At 41.2% G+C, this 17,904-nt stretch overlaps 1 protein-coding gene across 1 annotated transcript in view; it reads left to right on the plus strand.

The window, feature by feature from the left end:
* Positions 1–17,904, plus strand: part of lamb2 (laminin, beta 2 (laminin S)) — a 68,762-nt gene that overhangs the window by 22,174 nt on the left and 28,684 nt on the right. Inside the window, exons 3-11 of the mRNA XM_021324965.2 lie at positions 6,253–6,422; positions 6,537–6,672; positions 11,917–11,990; positions 12,083–12,271; positions 12,872–12,935; positions 16,319–16,521; positions 16,622–16,742; positions 16,905–17,093; positions 17,626–17,805. Of these exons, the coding sequence (XP_021180640.2) occupies positions 6,253–6,422; positions 6,537–6,672; positions 11,917–11,990; positions 12,083–12,271; positions 12,872–12,935; positions 16,319–16,521; positions 16,622–16,742; positions 16,905–17,093; positions 17,626–17,805 (1,326 nt within the window). The remainder of the gene's footprint in view (positions 1–6,252; positions 6,423–6,536; positions 6,673–11,916; positions 11,991–12,082; positions 12,272–12,871; positions 12,936–16,318; positions 16,522–16,621; positions 16,743–16,904; positions 17,094–17,625; positions 17,806–17,904) is intronic.

Raw genomic sequence — 17,904 nt, forward strand, 5'->3', positions numbered from 1 at the left:
TGGAACAAAACCACTAATAGGCATCTTGTGTGGAGTCAGCCAACAGAAACCCGATGCTTGCATTCACTTGATGGAGCATCAGTTGGTACGCTGTAATTACGAGTGAGCGGTCCTTTGAGCACAGGTGGAGCATGTGTGTTTGCATAGATGCACAGGTGTGCAGTGCTGTGAGCTAACCTCATCTGCCTGGCACTGATGTGAGACTTGTCCAAATGCCAGGCAACCATGGCTTCTTTCAGAGTACGTGTCAAGATTGTTGAACGGTGTTTGTGTGAGTGTCCATGTGAAATCCTCCTCTGCACAGTTCTCAGCAGGCTTCATATCTGCAGCTGGCCTCAGTGCACTGCCCAGCTGTGGTAGTATGTTGACTTTGTCGTCACACACATCCATATACTGTCAGGTAAGACAGCCAGTCCTGCAGATAATGCAAAAATGCTGGTTGAGAAATGTTTTGTGCCACAAGTCCTTATGGAGTCAATATTTCTTCGGGCGAGAGGCCTATGTGTAATAATTTTCATAATCTAAGCTAGACCATTAGGATCACTCAGGGCCATTTGCGACTGTCTGCTCGCAGTTCATGTGGAGTGAGATTTCTTTACACTTTTAAAAAATTATCATTATGTGATAAACTTGGATATTCCCCAGATTTAAGCTTGTACTAGATCTGTGGCTAAAACCACTAGCAATCACACAGTTACTGCTTGCTGTAATCAATAGAATATTAATCTTTTACAGCTAATTCAGTAATGACTATTTAGTTTACAGGTTGTGGTTAAATGCAGCAGTATGGTACGTCCATATGAGGAGCAACTGAATGCTCTGTATAAACAGACATTGATGAACAAGTCTACAGCTACTATTACTGAATGATGGACAAGAACCAGTGACCTTTGACATATTTCCCAAGCAAATTCGTTTTCATGGGAAAATGAGTATTAACTATGACACAAAATAGCTCATGATTGTAAAGAGACTTTTTAAAAGTAAATCTGAAAAGAACAGCATACTTTCATACTCCCTTTTTAATATGATACCACATAAAATAGAAACCAGGGCAGACAGTCAAATGTTTTGATTAAGTAAACGGGATAATGAATACCAAGGAGCATAGCAGACAGGTGAGGGATAATGCTGTGGAGAAATGTAAACACACCTAAGGAATGTAAGAAATGTAAATGGCAAGGCACCAAAATTAACCGACTGAGACAGAGGTTCACCTTCCAGAAAATGGAAGACCATAAACATGTAGGCAGAGCTACAGTGACAAAGTTTAGATCAAACCTAGTGAGTGTGTTGGAATGGCCCAGTTAAAGTGCAGAATTGTACCATCTCAGAGTATGTAAAAAGAAATTGCAAGAGTGGCACCAGATTTGGAAAGCAATTTATTGGAAAGCTTGATCTATCTTGCATAAATCTGGCAAAATGTGAGTCTCCAGATATGCAAAGCTGCTAGAAACAGCCAAGAAGTTGTTTGGCAAAGTATTGAAGTATAGAGGCTAAAGCAGCGGTTCCCTCTTTCGTGTCCGAACGGGGTTGACGCACCCACAATGTTAAAAAAAAAAGGCAATTACAACTCAACCATCATAACAGTGGTTATGGAAATAAAATTACAACATAATTTGAATTGAATTGCAGTAAAGTTACACACAACATCCATAACAGAATCCTGAGGATTTTCAGTGGAGAGAGAGAGAGAGAGAGAGAGAGAGAGAGAGAGAGAGAGAGAGAGAGAGAGAGAGGAAAATAAACACTTTGGTAGGGCAGCACGGAGTAACATTAATGGAGCAACCCATAAAGATGTTATTAATCAGAGAAATAAAAAGTTATTTCCTGGTTGTTTCACAGCAGGTAAACTCACCCATAGTAACACATCTCAGTCCTCGCAGCCCCATCACCGGTTGCCGGTTTCCCTGCTATATGAATATATGCTAAAACTGCCTCTTTAAAATGAACTGCAGCTGTCTGAAGGACAATGAAAGGTATTACAGCTCTGTGCGTGAAAATAATCAAGAAACCTTGTCTATCACCAATTCCAACCCCCGCACCCCCCACAGCAGCAGCGGAGGCAGCAGCAGTGTGGGCGTGACATGCACATCATTGCTTGTAGAGGTTCAGAGTCACAGCACCATAAGCAGCACTGTCTGTAGGCGCTGCGCGATCGATAGAGAGACCGAGTCACTCAATTTAAACTCGTAAATAAAATATATTGCAATTCCCTCATCTATTACCTCCAATTCCTCTCTCTCTTGGTTCCTCTCCTTCATCACTAACTTTGACCGTAGATGCCACACCTGCATGACAGTTTCCCTGATTTCAGCCAATTGAGCATATTTGCCAGAATGATTGAAGTAGAGGCCACAAGCCAGGTGCATATACAGCAAAATGCATGTATTTCATCTTAAAACGAAGCATAGAAGAAGATTTCTTCTAAATTTATTTATTTTCTTGTGAATACTGTAACGTTCTGTTATGACACCCAAGCGCCAGACCGAGGTTTGCTGCTAACACTTTCTTTTAGGACGAACAGAACGGGACAGCTTTCGCCCCATCAGTCCCCTGAACCACCACTCCTCCCCCGGGAGCCACACATTTCTTCCGGTATAACAAAACAACCTACTTAGAGTAACAGTAAGCATGCAACAGCACTTAGCAATAAAGTCTAATACATACAATACATTTATTGATTAAATTTACAGTTTTTGATTTTAATCTTTACAAAGGAAATGTTTATTTCCACATCTTTATGGTGTGGGGTAAAAACGCTGTCAGACTGCCATTACAGTTTTCGTCTCGCACACCCCTTAGTGGCAGCTCACACCACACTTTGGGAATCCCTGGGCTAAAGTGAACGAATGCCAAAGCCTTCATCCTATTAATTTGTAAAACATTTTTGAAAACCATACATCCTTTTAATTCTACTTGATAAAAATTCATTATCCAGTAAAATATAATGAAGTTTTCAGATGTTACATTGCATACTTCCACTGGTATGAATTTGTTTAATACAACTAGAAGTATCTCATCTGTGGTTTATGTTGTTCCTTTTTTTGTGCTTTTTTAAGACATCAAATGTATTAATCTATTTGTAAAAACATCTTTTTATATTTTCCATCTGCTTTTTTGTGTGCTTTTGTCTGTAAATTTTGACAGTTGTGTGAATAGGAAGCAGGTGACTGTGGCTCAGTGGTTGGAGTGTTTGTCTTGCAATTGGAAGGTTGTGGGTTCGGTTTTAGCTTCCCCATTACATGCCGATGTGCCTCTAGGCATGGCCCTTTAACCCTGAGTTTCCTGCTGATCTGGGTATGAATGTGTGCGTGTCAGTATAGGGGGTTAAGTGAACGTAGCGCTAGTGTAAAGCGTTTTGAGTGGACAGTATCACTAGGAAAGCACTTTATAAATTCGGGTTCATTTACCACATTTTTGAAGTACTTATTCTCAAAATTTTCAGGGAGAAGCTTAATGCACAAAAATGATCAAGTATGTTTCAGTGTTTTATCGTTAGCCTAGCTGCAGCCTACATTTTGTTTTCCAAGATGAGGAACACCTGCTGTGGAAAGATTGTATATAGACAGCATGGCACTGTCCTCAATTAACTAACACACACACACACACACACACTAAGAGGCCTGTAGGAGGATACATTCATATATATATATATCCAGTGGAATGCGTGGCGGCTGCTGGTTGTCATGAAAGTTTACAAGGTTTATTTTAACTCCCACACATAGCCCGACTATGTAGTCACACCATGGCTCCAGTGGGACTCTCATCACTTTGGTTCAACATTGGTATCAATCTCAGTGTTTGTTACAGTATGATGTATCAGGCCCAATTTAAGTGGCCTTAGAAGAGCTCGGTTTGATCTGCTTTGGTGAATCTCTGGATTTTGCTGGTAACTGGGCTGTGTTATCATCCCATGCTTTGTGTACTCCCTGCTGCAAGCAGAGTTTTATAACCCGAGATAATCCCACCACTGGTGGATGCTGTCTCAAGATTGATCAAGCAGTAGCTGTCAAAGGGCAGATTTTCATACTTGAGTCAGAATCAGCTTTAATCGCTTTTCTCTTATTTAAGATAATTAAGGTATAACTATATATATTGCTCTTTAACACACACCTGAAGGTAAAGGAGCAGTTTGTGTCCTGGGTGTGTGGGATCTGCAAAGATGTTAAGAGCCCTTTTCCTGACACTAGACCTGTACAACTCCTTGATGGAAGGAAGCTAAGCCCTGACGATCCTCTCTGCAGACCTACCAGTACATTGTAGTTTAAACCTGTCCTGTTTTGTAGATGAGCCAAACTGCACAGCAGTAGATGAACACAGGACAGACTGAATGATGGCAGTGTAGAAGATGGCCAACAGCTCCTGTGGGAGGCTGTACTTCTTGAGTTGCCACAGGATCTACTGTCTCTGCCGGCCCTTCTTCTGACAGTGACTATGTCTTTGTGAACTCCTGAGAAAGGCTGTTTCCCATGAACCGGAAGTAATCCAAAGCAGATGCAGAGTTGTTGAGGATGGTGAAGGGAGGCAGTGTGGAAGATGTTCTTCTGAAGTCCACCATGATCCCACTATCTAAAGCACTTTTAGCTCCAGGTGATTCTCACTGCACCAGTTGATCAGCATGTCACCATGTTGGACAAGACCAATGACAGTGATGTCACCTGCAAACTTCAGGAGTTTCACTGTTGGGTCCGCCGAAGTGCACAGAGAAGAAGAGTGGGAATAAAGCACATCCCTGGGGGCGGGGCGCCAGTGATGTTTTTTTTGAGCAGAAGAAAGCAGAAGAAGATAACCCCCAGCATTAACTGTCGCTGCCGGTCAATCAGGAAGCTAGTGATCCACTGACAGGTGTAGGCCGGCACTGTGAGCTGGGTTAGCTTCTGCTTGAGGATGTCAGGGTTGATGGTGTTGATGGCTGAGAAGAAGTCTACAAACAGGATCCTGGGGTATGTCCCTGGGTGGTAAAGGTGGTACAGGATGAGGTGTAGTACCAGGTGGACTTCATCATTGGCCGACCTGTTTGTCTGGCAAACAAACTTGAGGAGGTCCAGCAGGTGGCCTGTGATGTCCCTCGGATGCTTCAACACCAATCGCTCAAAGGAGTTCATGACAAAGACATCATGGCTACAGGTCTGTAGGTATTTAAACATATAGTGGTTCATTTTCTGGGGACCAGGATGATGGCAGAGTGTTTGAAGCAGGAGGGAGCGTAACACAGCTCCTGGGATTTGTTAGAGGTCTGAGTGAAGGGAGTCAGAGCATGTTTTTAGGCACAGTAGGGAAATAAGATCAAAATGGTGAGCAGTGTGAACAACTGCTTTTCGAACCTGTAGTAGAAGCGGTCATCTGCCTGATGTGGTTTCAGCTCAGAGTAGGGGGACGACTCCTGTAGGCTGGGATGTTTATCAAAATATTACAAGCAAGGGCAGGATCGTTAGGTGGGAAGCTGTTTTTAGCTTCTTGATGGGGCTTCACTTAGCTGCCTTGGTTTGTTCCTGGCCTGCTTGTACAGGGAACGGTCCCCACCGCTGTAACCCTCTTCCATTTTTCTATGCAGCTTCTTCATATGTGAATTTACAAAGGTTTATTGTTGTTCAGGTCTTGGTCTGCAAACACACTCCCTTGATGAATAAAAGGGTTTACGGTCTATAAAACTGACTCCAGGTGAGGATTACATGTTCTCTATAGCACTGTGACATCATTACACAAACCTGCATTTGTATAAAAGCAGATTCCACTTCGCACTGAGGTCTGCAAGAAGCCTGGCATTAGAATTACAGAATGATGGCAGAGAGCGCAATAACACGCAAAGAAAAGAGAGCAAAGTATTGACTCTGCTGTCCATTTCACCGTCTTGAGTTTGTTCTTTGATCATACCATAATTTATCACTCTTGTGTGGCTTCTTTGAATTTTAATACTTTGTGATTCAAACAATATTGCTTTAAAATGTGGCTCTTTCATACTTTGGTTAATAATGCTTTGATTTGAAATAAGCCTGGTGTAAATTGATGAGTTTACTGTAGTAGTATTAGGTAGACAAATGGATTTGGTTTCCTACTGCTGTCCTTCCCATCTTAGGGTTCTTATCATTTCATGAGGAACAGATAAGAACTTCCCCAGTATTTATGTCAGCAAAAACAGCACTAATTAGGTTTACTTTATTTGCCAGCTGAATTTCATGAATGGCTGCTCTGTTACCAAATGATGCATGTGCTGTTTTTTCCTGTTCTCTATCATCCATGTCCCTCCAGGCCTGGCTGCCACAGTTGGCCAGGAACCAGACCAAGCCCACGGCTGTGCCTATGGCAGCTGTTATCCAGCAACTGGAGACTTGTTGGTTGGAAGGGAGAAAAACTTGAAGGCCTCGTCCACATGTGGGATGAAGAGGAAGGAGCCATACTGCATTGTCAGTCACTTGCAGGTAATTATTTATGACAGATCTCTTTACTTTATTTTGGTCTTATTTGGACCTGTTTTTTCCCTGAAGTCTTTCTGTTCTGACCACGTTTTTTGATTTAATCCTCTCCTGCCACAGGATGAGAAGAAATGTTTTGAGTGTGACTCCAGACGACCATATGACCCAGTCTACAACACCATTAATCACCGGATAGAAAACGTTATCACTGCATTCAAACCACACCGTAAAAAGTCCTGGTGGCAGTCGGAGAATGGTTAGTGGTTGCTTATGTTTCAGTCTGATGAATTTTTTGTTTTTCTTTATTTGGCTAAATATAGAACACTATAGATATTAATACTAGCCTATCCATTAACACGATGGCCAACATCCTCCCTGCAGATTCAGATAAGTCTAATAACAGAGCAGGCCCAGCTGTGGCTGCTCATCAGACATCTTATGAGAATAGGTGATACAGAAAAAGCTGATGTTGGCTTCTTAAGTAGTCAGGCTATCTACTCAAGTAGGCTGTCTGCAGTAAGCGGCCATATAGAGACTTTATTTATGAGTTACTTTAATAAGAGTGATGGGTGCTGCTCCTTTAGTTTCTACTCCTTGACCATTTTTGTTTTTCACAACTGGGAAGTGGCATCAGTTACTAACTTTATGCTTCATACAGGCAGGAAAACACTTTGTCTGGCCTCTCATTGAAAAAACTTACCAATGGAAAATGTTAGCAGTTTAAAGCTAATGCTTTAAAACCTTGATCCCAGTAACATCCCCATCCTAAAACATGACAAAGATTGAGGTGTTTCTTTGAAACATGGCTTATAGCAGGCTGGTCTTGACCAGTTAAGGCAGGGGTGCCTCAATTATTCTTAAATATTTTTAAAACATACTTTTTTATTTTCTGTTTGTAGCTGTACTGTGGAACAGTTGTTAGCACCATTGTCTAGTAACAAGAAGTTTACTGGTTTGACTTTCGGCCTGCGCTCTCTCTGCATGCAGTTTCCACCTTATCTCCAGTCATGCATGGGTTCTGTCCAAGTACTCTGGCTTCCTCCCACAGTCCAAAAGCTTGACTGTTACGTTGACTGGTCTCTCCAAATTGTCCTTACGTGTGAGTGCGTGTGTGCATGGTTGTTAGTGTTGTGTTGCACTGGAGACCTGTCCAGGGTGTGCCCTGCTTCTTGTCTGGTGTCTGCTGAAGATAGGTAGCGCCTAGTCCATGACTCTCCAAGTACAAGCCGGTATAGGTTATGGCTAATAAATGCAGAAATAGATGTTAAACATATTTCTGAGTAAGATAGGAACGACTTCAAAATAAGTTTTATTGTGGTTGGAGATTACCATAAAGGCCAGCCTATTTTTACTTCAGATCCTTCCTCAGCAATATGATGCAACAGATGCTCTCACATTCACATTAAATTCAGCATGTCACACAATTTAAAACCTTACGATAAATTAAGCGTTCTGATCTGAATTTGAATACTAATATTATTTTAACTTAAGCAATCAGAAATAAGACTATTGTTCAACACTGACCCACTCTTAATGGGATGTCCTGACTTTACCTCAGAAATAGAGGTAAAGACCACTATAGGCAAGGCAATTTATATAACACTTTTCAGTAACAAGACGATTCAAAGTGCTGTACATGAACATTTAAACATTACTGACATAGGAAAAGACAAAATTACTTTAACAAAGGAATAAGTAAAGTAAATCCTTGACAACAAACATATGGAAAGGCTTAATTGTTTCTATTCATAGTAAGAAATAAGCTAAGTGGGGATTTCTGATCTGAAGTAATTTTATCCAACTTTTCTAAAGCTACAACTAGAATCACTTCTTTTGTTTCATTGTTTCACTGGAATGCGCTTCATTGCTAAAAATTCTTAGCTTAATTGTTTATACTCATAAAGCTAAAGCTTGAGGTCTCTGATCTGACCTTTCTGACACTACAATAAAACAGGAAGCAGCTGAGTAAGGGAATAAAGCACAGTAGAGGTGGTGTGTGTGTGCCTTTGTGTTTTGGTGTAGTCGTGTGTGTGTGTGTGTGTGTGTGTGTGTGTGTGTGTGTGTGTGTGTGTGTGTGTGTGTGTGTGTGTGTGGGTGGGTGGGTGCGTGCGCACATGTGTGTGTGTTAGTCTGTCAACTGTGGCAGATAGCTCTCAGACCCAGAGTCTGCTAGTGACGATGTTATGAGGTAGTTCAATAGCACTCTGTTCCAGGTCACAGATGCCACAGAGTGTCTTGTTTACATAACATCCAATAGAAAATTAAGATTGTTTGCCTTTCACGGCTGAAGTGGAGCCAGATTCTGATTATAGCATTTGTTATAGGCAGGGAGACTCTTGTTTTTCGGTCTGCCTTAAAGTCTCAATGGTACATCTCAATGGCGATACCAAAACAGCCAAAATTGTGGTCATTATGCCAGAGTCCAGCTTCCAGCTTTCTCCAAGCGCATTCCCTTATTGCCAGCAATTTCAGAAACTGCAATTGGTCTGGAGTTCTGCTTACACAGCATTTCAATCTAAGTGCTGGTAGCGGACATATCCCTCACATATTTCAGGCAGCCTTGACATGGGTCGAAGCAACTGCTGATATTTTCACAATTTCCCAATACCCCAGGTAACCGCCAGCTCCAAAAAGCAGAAATCATGTTATCATAAACCTAATGTTTGGGCACAGGGTTGCACTCCTTCGTCCCAGTCTTCTCGTTGAGAAAATTTGATCAATTGTGTTGAGAGACCAGCTGAACAGATCCACAATTTATAGAAAAAAGATTGATAGAAGCAGGCAGATAAATGGGGGAGGGAGAGGTGAAAGAGAGAAGAGAGAAGAGGAGAGGAGAAAAATTAAAAGTGTCCGCCTTCACTGAGATGCGGGAAGAAACTAGAAGCTATAGGCATGTTGATGTTAGCTCAACTGTGACATTAAGCAAAAAATGTTAAACATCCAGTTTTTGTATGAAAATGTTAGATTAATTAGCCGTTCTAAAATTGCAGTTGGTTTGTTCCTGATGAAGTTGATTGATGACCTACCTAGGGGAGCCTGCCTGCCCCCGGTGCCACCATGCACATGAATACTGGTCTGTGCTTGATTATGATCAACCCACATCTTCCTGACAATTTTCCTTCTTTACTGATGCAAAATGTCCCCACCACTCTGAGAGAGTAGTAGCATCTCAGCCACTAAAGATAAACATCAGGCCTGAACATTATGGACAGTTAGAATCCATCTAACTGGCCAAATACATTCATGGCATTCAGAGTGTGAACACTAGAAACTATTGCATCCAAGCAATCTTTTGCAGTTGGGATATTGCACACAGTTATTTTATTATGATTGCAATGTGCTATTTTGTTCAGCAGTAGTTTGTACAATGACGGGTGGATGGATGGAAACAGAAATAGAACATAGAAAATACAGGTTTCTTTCCTTTACCTAAAGCAACTGTATTTGACTAATTAACCTGTTAAAAAAAACAAGGAAAAGTTTTAGTAATCAAACATTTGAGGAAGGACAGCTTCTTTGATGCAAATTGATAAAAAGAAGAATGAAAAATGGAGAAAGGTTCAAAGCAGGCTGGTAGTATCTGGAGAACTGGCAGTGTAGATATTAAAGTGGAACTTGCCCCCTTACCTGAGCCTTACTCCACCCAGTCTCATACAAAAAATGTGCAGAGAGAAGGCGGCGACGGTGAACTAGGAAACATGTTTATGTGTGTGTGTGTGGGGGGGGGGGGGATTTGAGGGCTCGGCGTGGTCAGGGCTACTAGTAAAAGCTAAATACATACTAAATAAACTGACTGAATGCTAAGCTAATAAATCACTAACGTGGAAAATGGATAGAAAGACCAAAAAACACCAAACTCCAACTTGCTACAAAGGCATGAAACGAAGCTGCTTTTATACTCCACAACACTGAGCTGCTGACACATCAGTTTCTCCAAATGACATCACAAAAACTTTTGAACCAATATTGATTGAAATATTGGTTCGAAATGGATTTGAAGCAATATTGATTTGAAATTCAATGCTAGACCACCGTTTAACCCTAGGAGGGCGCAACACTGACGGTTTTAGACAGCAGGATTTAAACAAATATGCAGTAAATTTTCAAAATAATCACCAGGACATGTAGACAGTATTATAAAACAACAATGTTAACAGTTTATTAGCAAAAGAAAGTTGATTTGGGGGTGAGTTACCCTTTAAGCCTAATTTGTTTCCATGGTTTGCCAGTTCTTTTTCTTGTTCTTCACAATAAGGTTACAATCAAATCCCTGTCTGTCCTGCCCGATAAGCCCACTTTGTGCACCATGGAAATGCCACACAGCTGTCGTGGAAAAGCAGGGGTATAAATAGCCTGTACTTCCTGTGCCATTTCAGCCCATTCAGTTTCTTTCTGCTTCTATTCTTGGTTTTGTTGCAGCATAATTTTGTCATTAATAGGAATCCATGGTCCACCTTACAGGGAAATGGGAGGCTTGAGCCCCCCAGTTAAGACATGAAGGAAAAAAGAACACATAACAATGATCCCAAATAGGCAGTCTAAATAAAAAAAGTCCCTGGAATTACTTCAATATAAGCCATGTCATAAATTCAGAGACTGTTCATAAAAAAACAGGACAGAGGCAGGAAACCAACTCCCCTTTTTTGATGAAATGAGTGGGCAAATATCGACCTTTTAGTAAACTTTTCTTACTGGTAAATTCTAATACACCAGATTCTTGCTTTCAAAGTTGTATGAACATACTACCTTCAAAAAAGAAATGTCCAAATGCTTCATTAAAATACCCAAATTATTATGACTTTAAAGGCCAGAACTACATTTATCTATATTTGCATTCAATTACTAGTATTTAACTAGTCATTATGACTAGTTAATACTAGTGTTGCTTTAAATGGTATATGTAAATAAATAGTTTTTGTTTTTATTAGTCTCCAACTGTGGTTCAGGATTTGATTATTTGCTAAAAGCAGAATCCAAGTCATACATGAACACTGTGGTTGTGCAGAAGTTGTGCAGAAGAGATGCCTCCTCTCATTGAGGAGGCATCAGTTACCTACCTTTTTAAAAGTATGCAAGGAAGCAGTGTTTTAGTTTTATATCAGCAGATCACAACTACTGATATAAACTGTCAAGCTGTTCAGTAAAAAGGTGTACCTTTTTATATAGCAGTACTCATGGTGGAAAATCCCTTTTTGTGCTGCACAGGGAACATGAGTGATAATAGTCCTCAGAGTAAAGTGGTCCTTCAAGATTCAGCGTTCAGGAAGTGTGTGGGCCTTTCCAACCTCCTCCTCACATTTCCCCTGGTGGGACGGAGTGAATATTCCTGTCCAAAAGTTATTCTTTGAGCCACAATCATGTTTGTTTTTTCTCTTACTGACACTAGCAGTTGGTATGTGTTATTCAGCAGCATGAAACTGATGATGCCTGAGTGATCGGCTATGGAGCGAAATAGTAGGTTTTGAGTAAACATGTCTTTCTGATGTCATCTCCCTCTCAGGAAAGTCAGATGTCTTTATTGAATTGGATCTGGAGGCAGAGTTTCATTTCACTCATCTGATTATGACATTTAAGGTAAGACACTATAGTTTTTTTGACTTTCCCTAAACAAATTAGAGTAAATGCTAAACTACAAGAAACATTTTTTTTTCGTTGTTCCCCTGCAGACTTTTCGCCCTGCAGCCATGCTGATTGAGCGTTCAGCGGATTTTGGTCGAACCTGGAAGATCTACCGTTACTTTGCTAATGACTGCGCCGCTTCCTTTCCTGGAATCTCCACAGGTCCACTGCGTACCATTAACGATGTCATCTGTGAGTCACGTTATTCTGACATCGAGCCTTCAACAGAGGGCGAGGTAAGGCCGAGAGCATCTCTCAGCATCTCTTTATCTGTGGAGCTTAAAAAAAAAACATGTTCATATGTGGCCACTAGTGGGGTAGTCAGGACCTGCAGGTTTTGCGTTGCATGAACTTTTCCATTTGCGAAATGAACTTGAACCACCCAAAAAAGTTACAGGTTAACAAACTCTTCATCTGATCTGGACACAAGTAGACGTACTGTAGGTGTGAAAACGTCCTTAGTTTGCCTTGGAATGAAGCCTTGTTGCAGCTCTACTTCATTTAAAATGTATTTAGGAATTTTGAGGTCCAAATGCTGTTTGTTCCTGAGAAGTTGTACATTTTGTTTTCCATACTTTTTGGCCCATTAAACTTTAGAGAGGAAAGTGCCAGATTAAAAGGTTTTAGTGAATCAGCATATTTGCAGTGATGACAAAAAGAAACATGAGCTTCTAAATGTGTACTGTGCATAACGGAGCATAACCACCATCTCCTGCGCTCAGATCAAATGTACCATGTATGCCTGTCTGGATATGTGGATTTAAAGGTTCATGGTGCATAACATTAATCAGCTCTAACAGCAATCTATGTGCATAATCTGTATTTTCCTGATTTAGGTAATCTACAAAGTCTTGGATCCAGCCATCAGGATTGAGGATCCATACAGCCCCAACATTCAGAGTAGGTCAAATTTCCAACTCATATTACAGGATAAAGTAAAATTGCTGTTTTTGAGAGGGACATTTTCATGTGCGATACATATTAGAATGGCACAAGTTTCTTTATATCAATATATCATATAACAGTTGTGGACACTTTAATGAAATGAGTAACTGCTGGGGGAAAGTCCTGTAGAAAACCGACCTGAACAATTTTCCTTTTCCTTTATGTGTTTCCATTTGTCACCATAAATCAAACTTCAGCCAGCACAATTAGCTCCTTTCATCCAGCTCTGACACGTTACAGAGCGGGAGTGAAACATGGTCCTGCTGGGTAAGACATGGTGAGATGGGAAAAGCAGCTGTTTCTCTCCCACACAGCCCCCATGTTTAAACTGGCAGGACATGAGAGCTGTTCCCAGAAACCCCAGCTTTGTTTCCAGCACAGCAGCAGAGCCTGTCATGCTCTGTTGTGAAATATCTCATTGGAAGTGGCACACAGGAAGTACTCCTACCCCCTCGACTCAAATTAATCCATATTTATGGACAAGTGTGTTTGGTGCAGTTAATCAGTGTCCCGTAGAGATCTCCTTGGGTCAGCATTCCTGTATGTTTCTACATTAGTTAAGTTTGTTTGATGATTGCATTATTACTCATTGACTGTAATATGTTTTTACAATTATCGAAATTTAGGCACTGACCCTAGTCAGGCATACCAAGTCACATTCTTAGAGGAGCAATAAGCGATATTTCACCACTAGATGAGCAGTTGAGCTAGTCCAAAAAGAGATGTACTGTATGACAAGCCACAACTCTCTCTACTCCTACATACACCCACCCACCCATTGCCTCGTATGCACATTCAGGGATAAAAACAGCAAAACAGCAACACCTTCCAGAGGAACATGTCTAGTGAAGAATTAAGTAACCCATGACTTTATGGATGTGCTCGCTGCCATTTTGCCCCTACGCTACACTGGTCTGACAGCATCTTATTGCCAGGGAGACTGGAGAACAACACAGAGAGATGGTGTGTGACATCATACCAGAGGTGTGACCAAGTCACTGTGTTGCAAGTCTCAAGTAAGTCTCAAGTCTCTGTCCTCAAGTCCGAGTCAAGTCTCAAGTCGTGATTTTAACGACTCAAGTCTGACTCGAGTCTAAGTCATGTGACTCGAGTCCCCACCTCTGCATCATACCATATTCCATCTAAAAAGATGCATTAAGTTCTCCACAAAACTAGTTTTTAGTTATTTCTATCTAAAATAATAAAATTGTGCTTTTTGCTCCTTGATGCTTGGAAACTTAGGGCCTGATTTTCAAAGATTCCAAATAATGACCGCTAAATTGCATTGAACTGTGAGAGCAAAAAGTGGGCGTGTTGTACCTGATCATCAAAGATTGTGTTCTTAGTGGATAAGAAGTACAACATAAACCCCGTTTACGCTACCCTTTTTTAACCGAGCCGAGACCAGTCCGAGCTCGGTAACCGAGATAACTCTCGAGTGTAAACGGTAAGCAGACTGAACTGAACCGAGCCAGACATAACCGCACCGCGCTAAATGCAGACCAGTTCCTGAGCAGGTCTCGGCCTGGTTTTTTCTGTCCCGGTTATCTGATAACAAAGAGCGCATGAGCAGACCGCGTCATCCCCTTACAGTCAGCTGACTGTCCGTGTTTTTTCCGGCGTGTCTGGCTGCACGTCCCTATTCACACTCCATTCAGACAAATTTCAGACATTCATAATAATACTAGCTTCCTTACCGTGCCACACGATTTCCAGAGATGATTCTGCTTAGCAGCGTGATGAACATCAGCGTCTGTCGTTTCCGGCGTCTGTAAATCCTTATTAGACGTTCGTTTGTCTTATCCACGTCCCAAAAGCCGACTCTCTCAAGTAAATTCACCAATGGTTGCCTTCTTCCCCTGACTCTCCGCAAACACCGAAATATCACAATAATACTCAAGCATAACATCCTGAATGTTACGGGCGCCGCAATTTTGATTTGGTTGGTCCGTCACTAGGAGGCGAGGAGCAACCAAGGAACAGAGATAGGTGATGTGTAAACGGTCGTCAGAACGAGGCTCGGCTTGGTTAACTGATCCAAGCTCGGACTGGTCTCGGCTCGGATCGGTTTAACAAGGGTAGTGTAAATGGGGCTAAAGAATTTCTGTTATTTATTCTTTAAAATAAAGAAAGAAAAGTTTGTTTTGTCAGCAGGCGTTCCTTAAAACAGAAGAAAAGCTTTTTATTTTATGTCTCACTTTAATAAGAAAATATTACAGCTGACAAATCAGATTTATCTCCGTTTATCATTATTAAACGACATCATGTTAAATGCGACAGCTGAGCAGAGCTTCTCCAGCCTTTTTGACTGAAACCTCCCTACAGTTTTTGGAGGTAATAATGATAATAACTATTTGAAAGAAACATAAATGGGCTTTCGTTTACAGGGGTGAAAGAAAGCCTGGGGGTTTAAACCCTGGAGCTTCAAAATGTCTGTGCATAGACACGCTTTATACATGAGGCCCCAGGACTCTTGTTACTTTTAGCTAGTTCCTCGCTCTGTGGACTCGTTTCAGTGTAGATATTGACACTCTTCCTCTCTCCAGACAGCATCTTTACAAAGGACTTTTGCCTCTGTGCTAAGGTTTCACACTAGAACACATTCATCTCTGGTACACAGAACTGGTCTCCTTCCTAGCTTGTATGATTGCTAGACATTCCCAAAATGTTCATACTGATGGAAATTTCTTTCAAGAGATGAGCATGACACCTTCAGGTGTCTGGAAGTAGTGCCCAAGAATAAATCAGACTTTTGGACATCCACACTTGTTCTTCTGTTATTTTGCCTGCTTGTTATGGATTCTAAAGTATCAAACGACAGTGTTTATGGTTTGCCTTAAAATACATCTGTGCCTCCGTTTAACTGTGCTAGCTTATGAAGGCATGACAAAAACGTCAGATCAATGGGTATATTGCTGTGAAAAGTGAGTTTTTGGATTGGACAGCTGGTCTGTAACAGCAAAGGATGTTTCACTTCCCTCCAAGATAAAGACAGATAAATGTGATGTGTCTGGCTTACTCTCTTCAAAACGACAAAGAGCAGATTGCTGGATAAGTGAAGTAAACGTAGCATTCCATTACTGTCAATAACTTTGGAGTCTCCATCGTCCCGGCTCTGAATGGGAACAACATGACATCTGTATCCCTGTATCCTTTAAAAGCTAAATTTAATAAGATATGCAACAGATGATTTTACATGTTTGATGAAAATGTTTTTCTCTTCAGTGGATTTTGAAAAAAACTAATACCCCATGTCACACTCTTGCCTATATGTTTTTCATTTTAATGGTTCATAAAAATGTACTTTTCTGACTTTCTGAATCCATTATTTCTATCAGACCAACTAAAGATCACCAACTTGAGGCTGAACTTCACCAAACTTCACACACTTGGAGACAACCTGCTGGACCCCAGAGCTGAAATCAAAGAGAAATACTACTATGCCATATATGAACTCGTTGTACGTGGAAACTGCTTTTGCTATGGCCACGCCTCGGAGTGCGCACCCATTGAAGGCATCAGGAATGACATAGAAGGAATGGTGAGCCCTGAGGATTTCCACCATTTTGACGACTGGCTACTTTTTTTCCATCCACATTAAATGGATTTACTTCTTCTCATGTCCATCTAAACTCTTTAAGGTTCATGGAAGATGTGTATGCAACCATAATACAAAAGGTTTGAACTGTGAGCAGTGTGAGGACTTCTACAATGACCAACCTTGGAGGCCAGCTGAGGGCCGCAAAACACACGCTTGCAAGAGTTAGTCCAATTAAAATAATCAGTCTAGATAAAAGAATGCCCAGATCCCTACCGCAGCTATAAATGCTGGTGTCTAAAATGCTTTTATATTGAATGATTTCTTCAAGAATGTTTCTAGAGTTCTGACTGGTTTTGTCAGAATATGTATGTCTTTTCTTTCAGAGTGTGATTGCAATGACCATTCAAATAAGTGTCACTTTGACATGGCGATCTATTTGGCCACGGGAAATACCAGCGGCGGAGTGTGTGATGACTGTCAGCACAACACAATGGGACGCAGCTGTGAGATCTGCAAGCCTTTCTACTACAAAGATCCCACAAAGCACACAAGAGATTCCCGTGTTTGCGTAGGTGAGTGTGTGGACGGTTACTACTTTGTAGCTTTATCAACACAAGTGCTAACAGCTCATCTTTCTTTCAATAAAAGTAGTTTATACCTTTCTGTGTGTAATCAGTTTCGATATATGAATAAATATAATTCCATTTTTCTAAAACATTGTGTGATCGTATCACGCACCTATTGATCAAGGTTAATCATTATATTAAGCCTATTAGTGATGAACATAGGATAAATAAGGTTTTTCATCAGCAGATGTGCGACAAAGTTCTGATTAGCACATTAAAAACCTTTGAGCGGTCAATATCAGTTTTATTCAGATTCAGATCTGTCTTTAAAATCTGCGAAGTATAAGAGCAGCATGCTAGATATTTGTTCCAGACTAGATTATTCCAGAGTTCATGGTTAGCATGAACACTCAGAGATTGACATATTTGTAAATCCAGCATATTCCATGATAGTCTTCAGCTATCTGTCAGCTCTATGTTTTTTACATCTGGTTGTGCTTCCCTGCTGTTCTCTCTGCCCCCCCACACTCCACTCCAGCTTGTGATTGTGACCCAGATGGTTCGGAGAACGGAGGATTGTGTGATAGCCACAGCGACCCGTCCCTCGGCATGGTAGGAGGTCGGTGCCGCTGCAAGGCTAACGTAGAGGGGCCACGCTGCGACAAGTGCAGGACCGGCTTCTTTGGCCTGAGCGCCGACAACCCTGCAGGGTGCCAAAGTGAGTGCAGTCCAAGTTGTGTTATCATGTTGCAGAAATCCTCCAACAATGAGCAGCTCTCCTTTTGCTTTTTGAATGCAGTGTCAGTGTAGGTAATAC

The sequence above is a fragment of the Fundulus heteroclitus genome, chromosome 1 (genome assembly GCF_011125445.2).
Source record: "Fundulus heteroclitus isolate FHET01 chromosome 1, MU-UCD_Fhet_4.1, whole genome shotgun sequence".
Lineage (NCBI taxonomy): Eukaryota > Metazoa > Chordata > Actinopteri > Cyprinodontiformes > Fundulidae > Fundulus > Fundulus heteroclitus.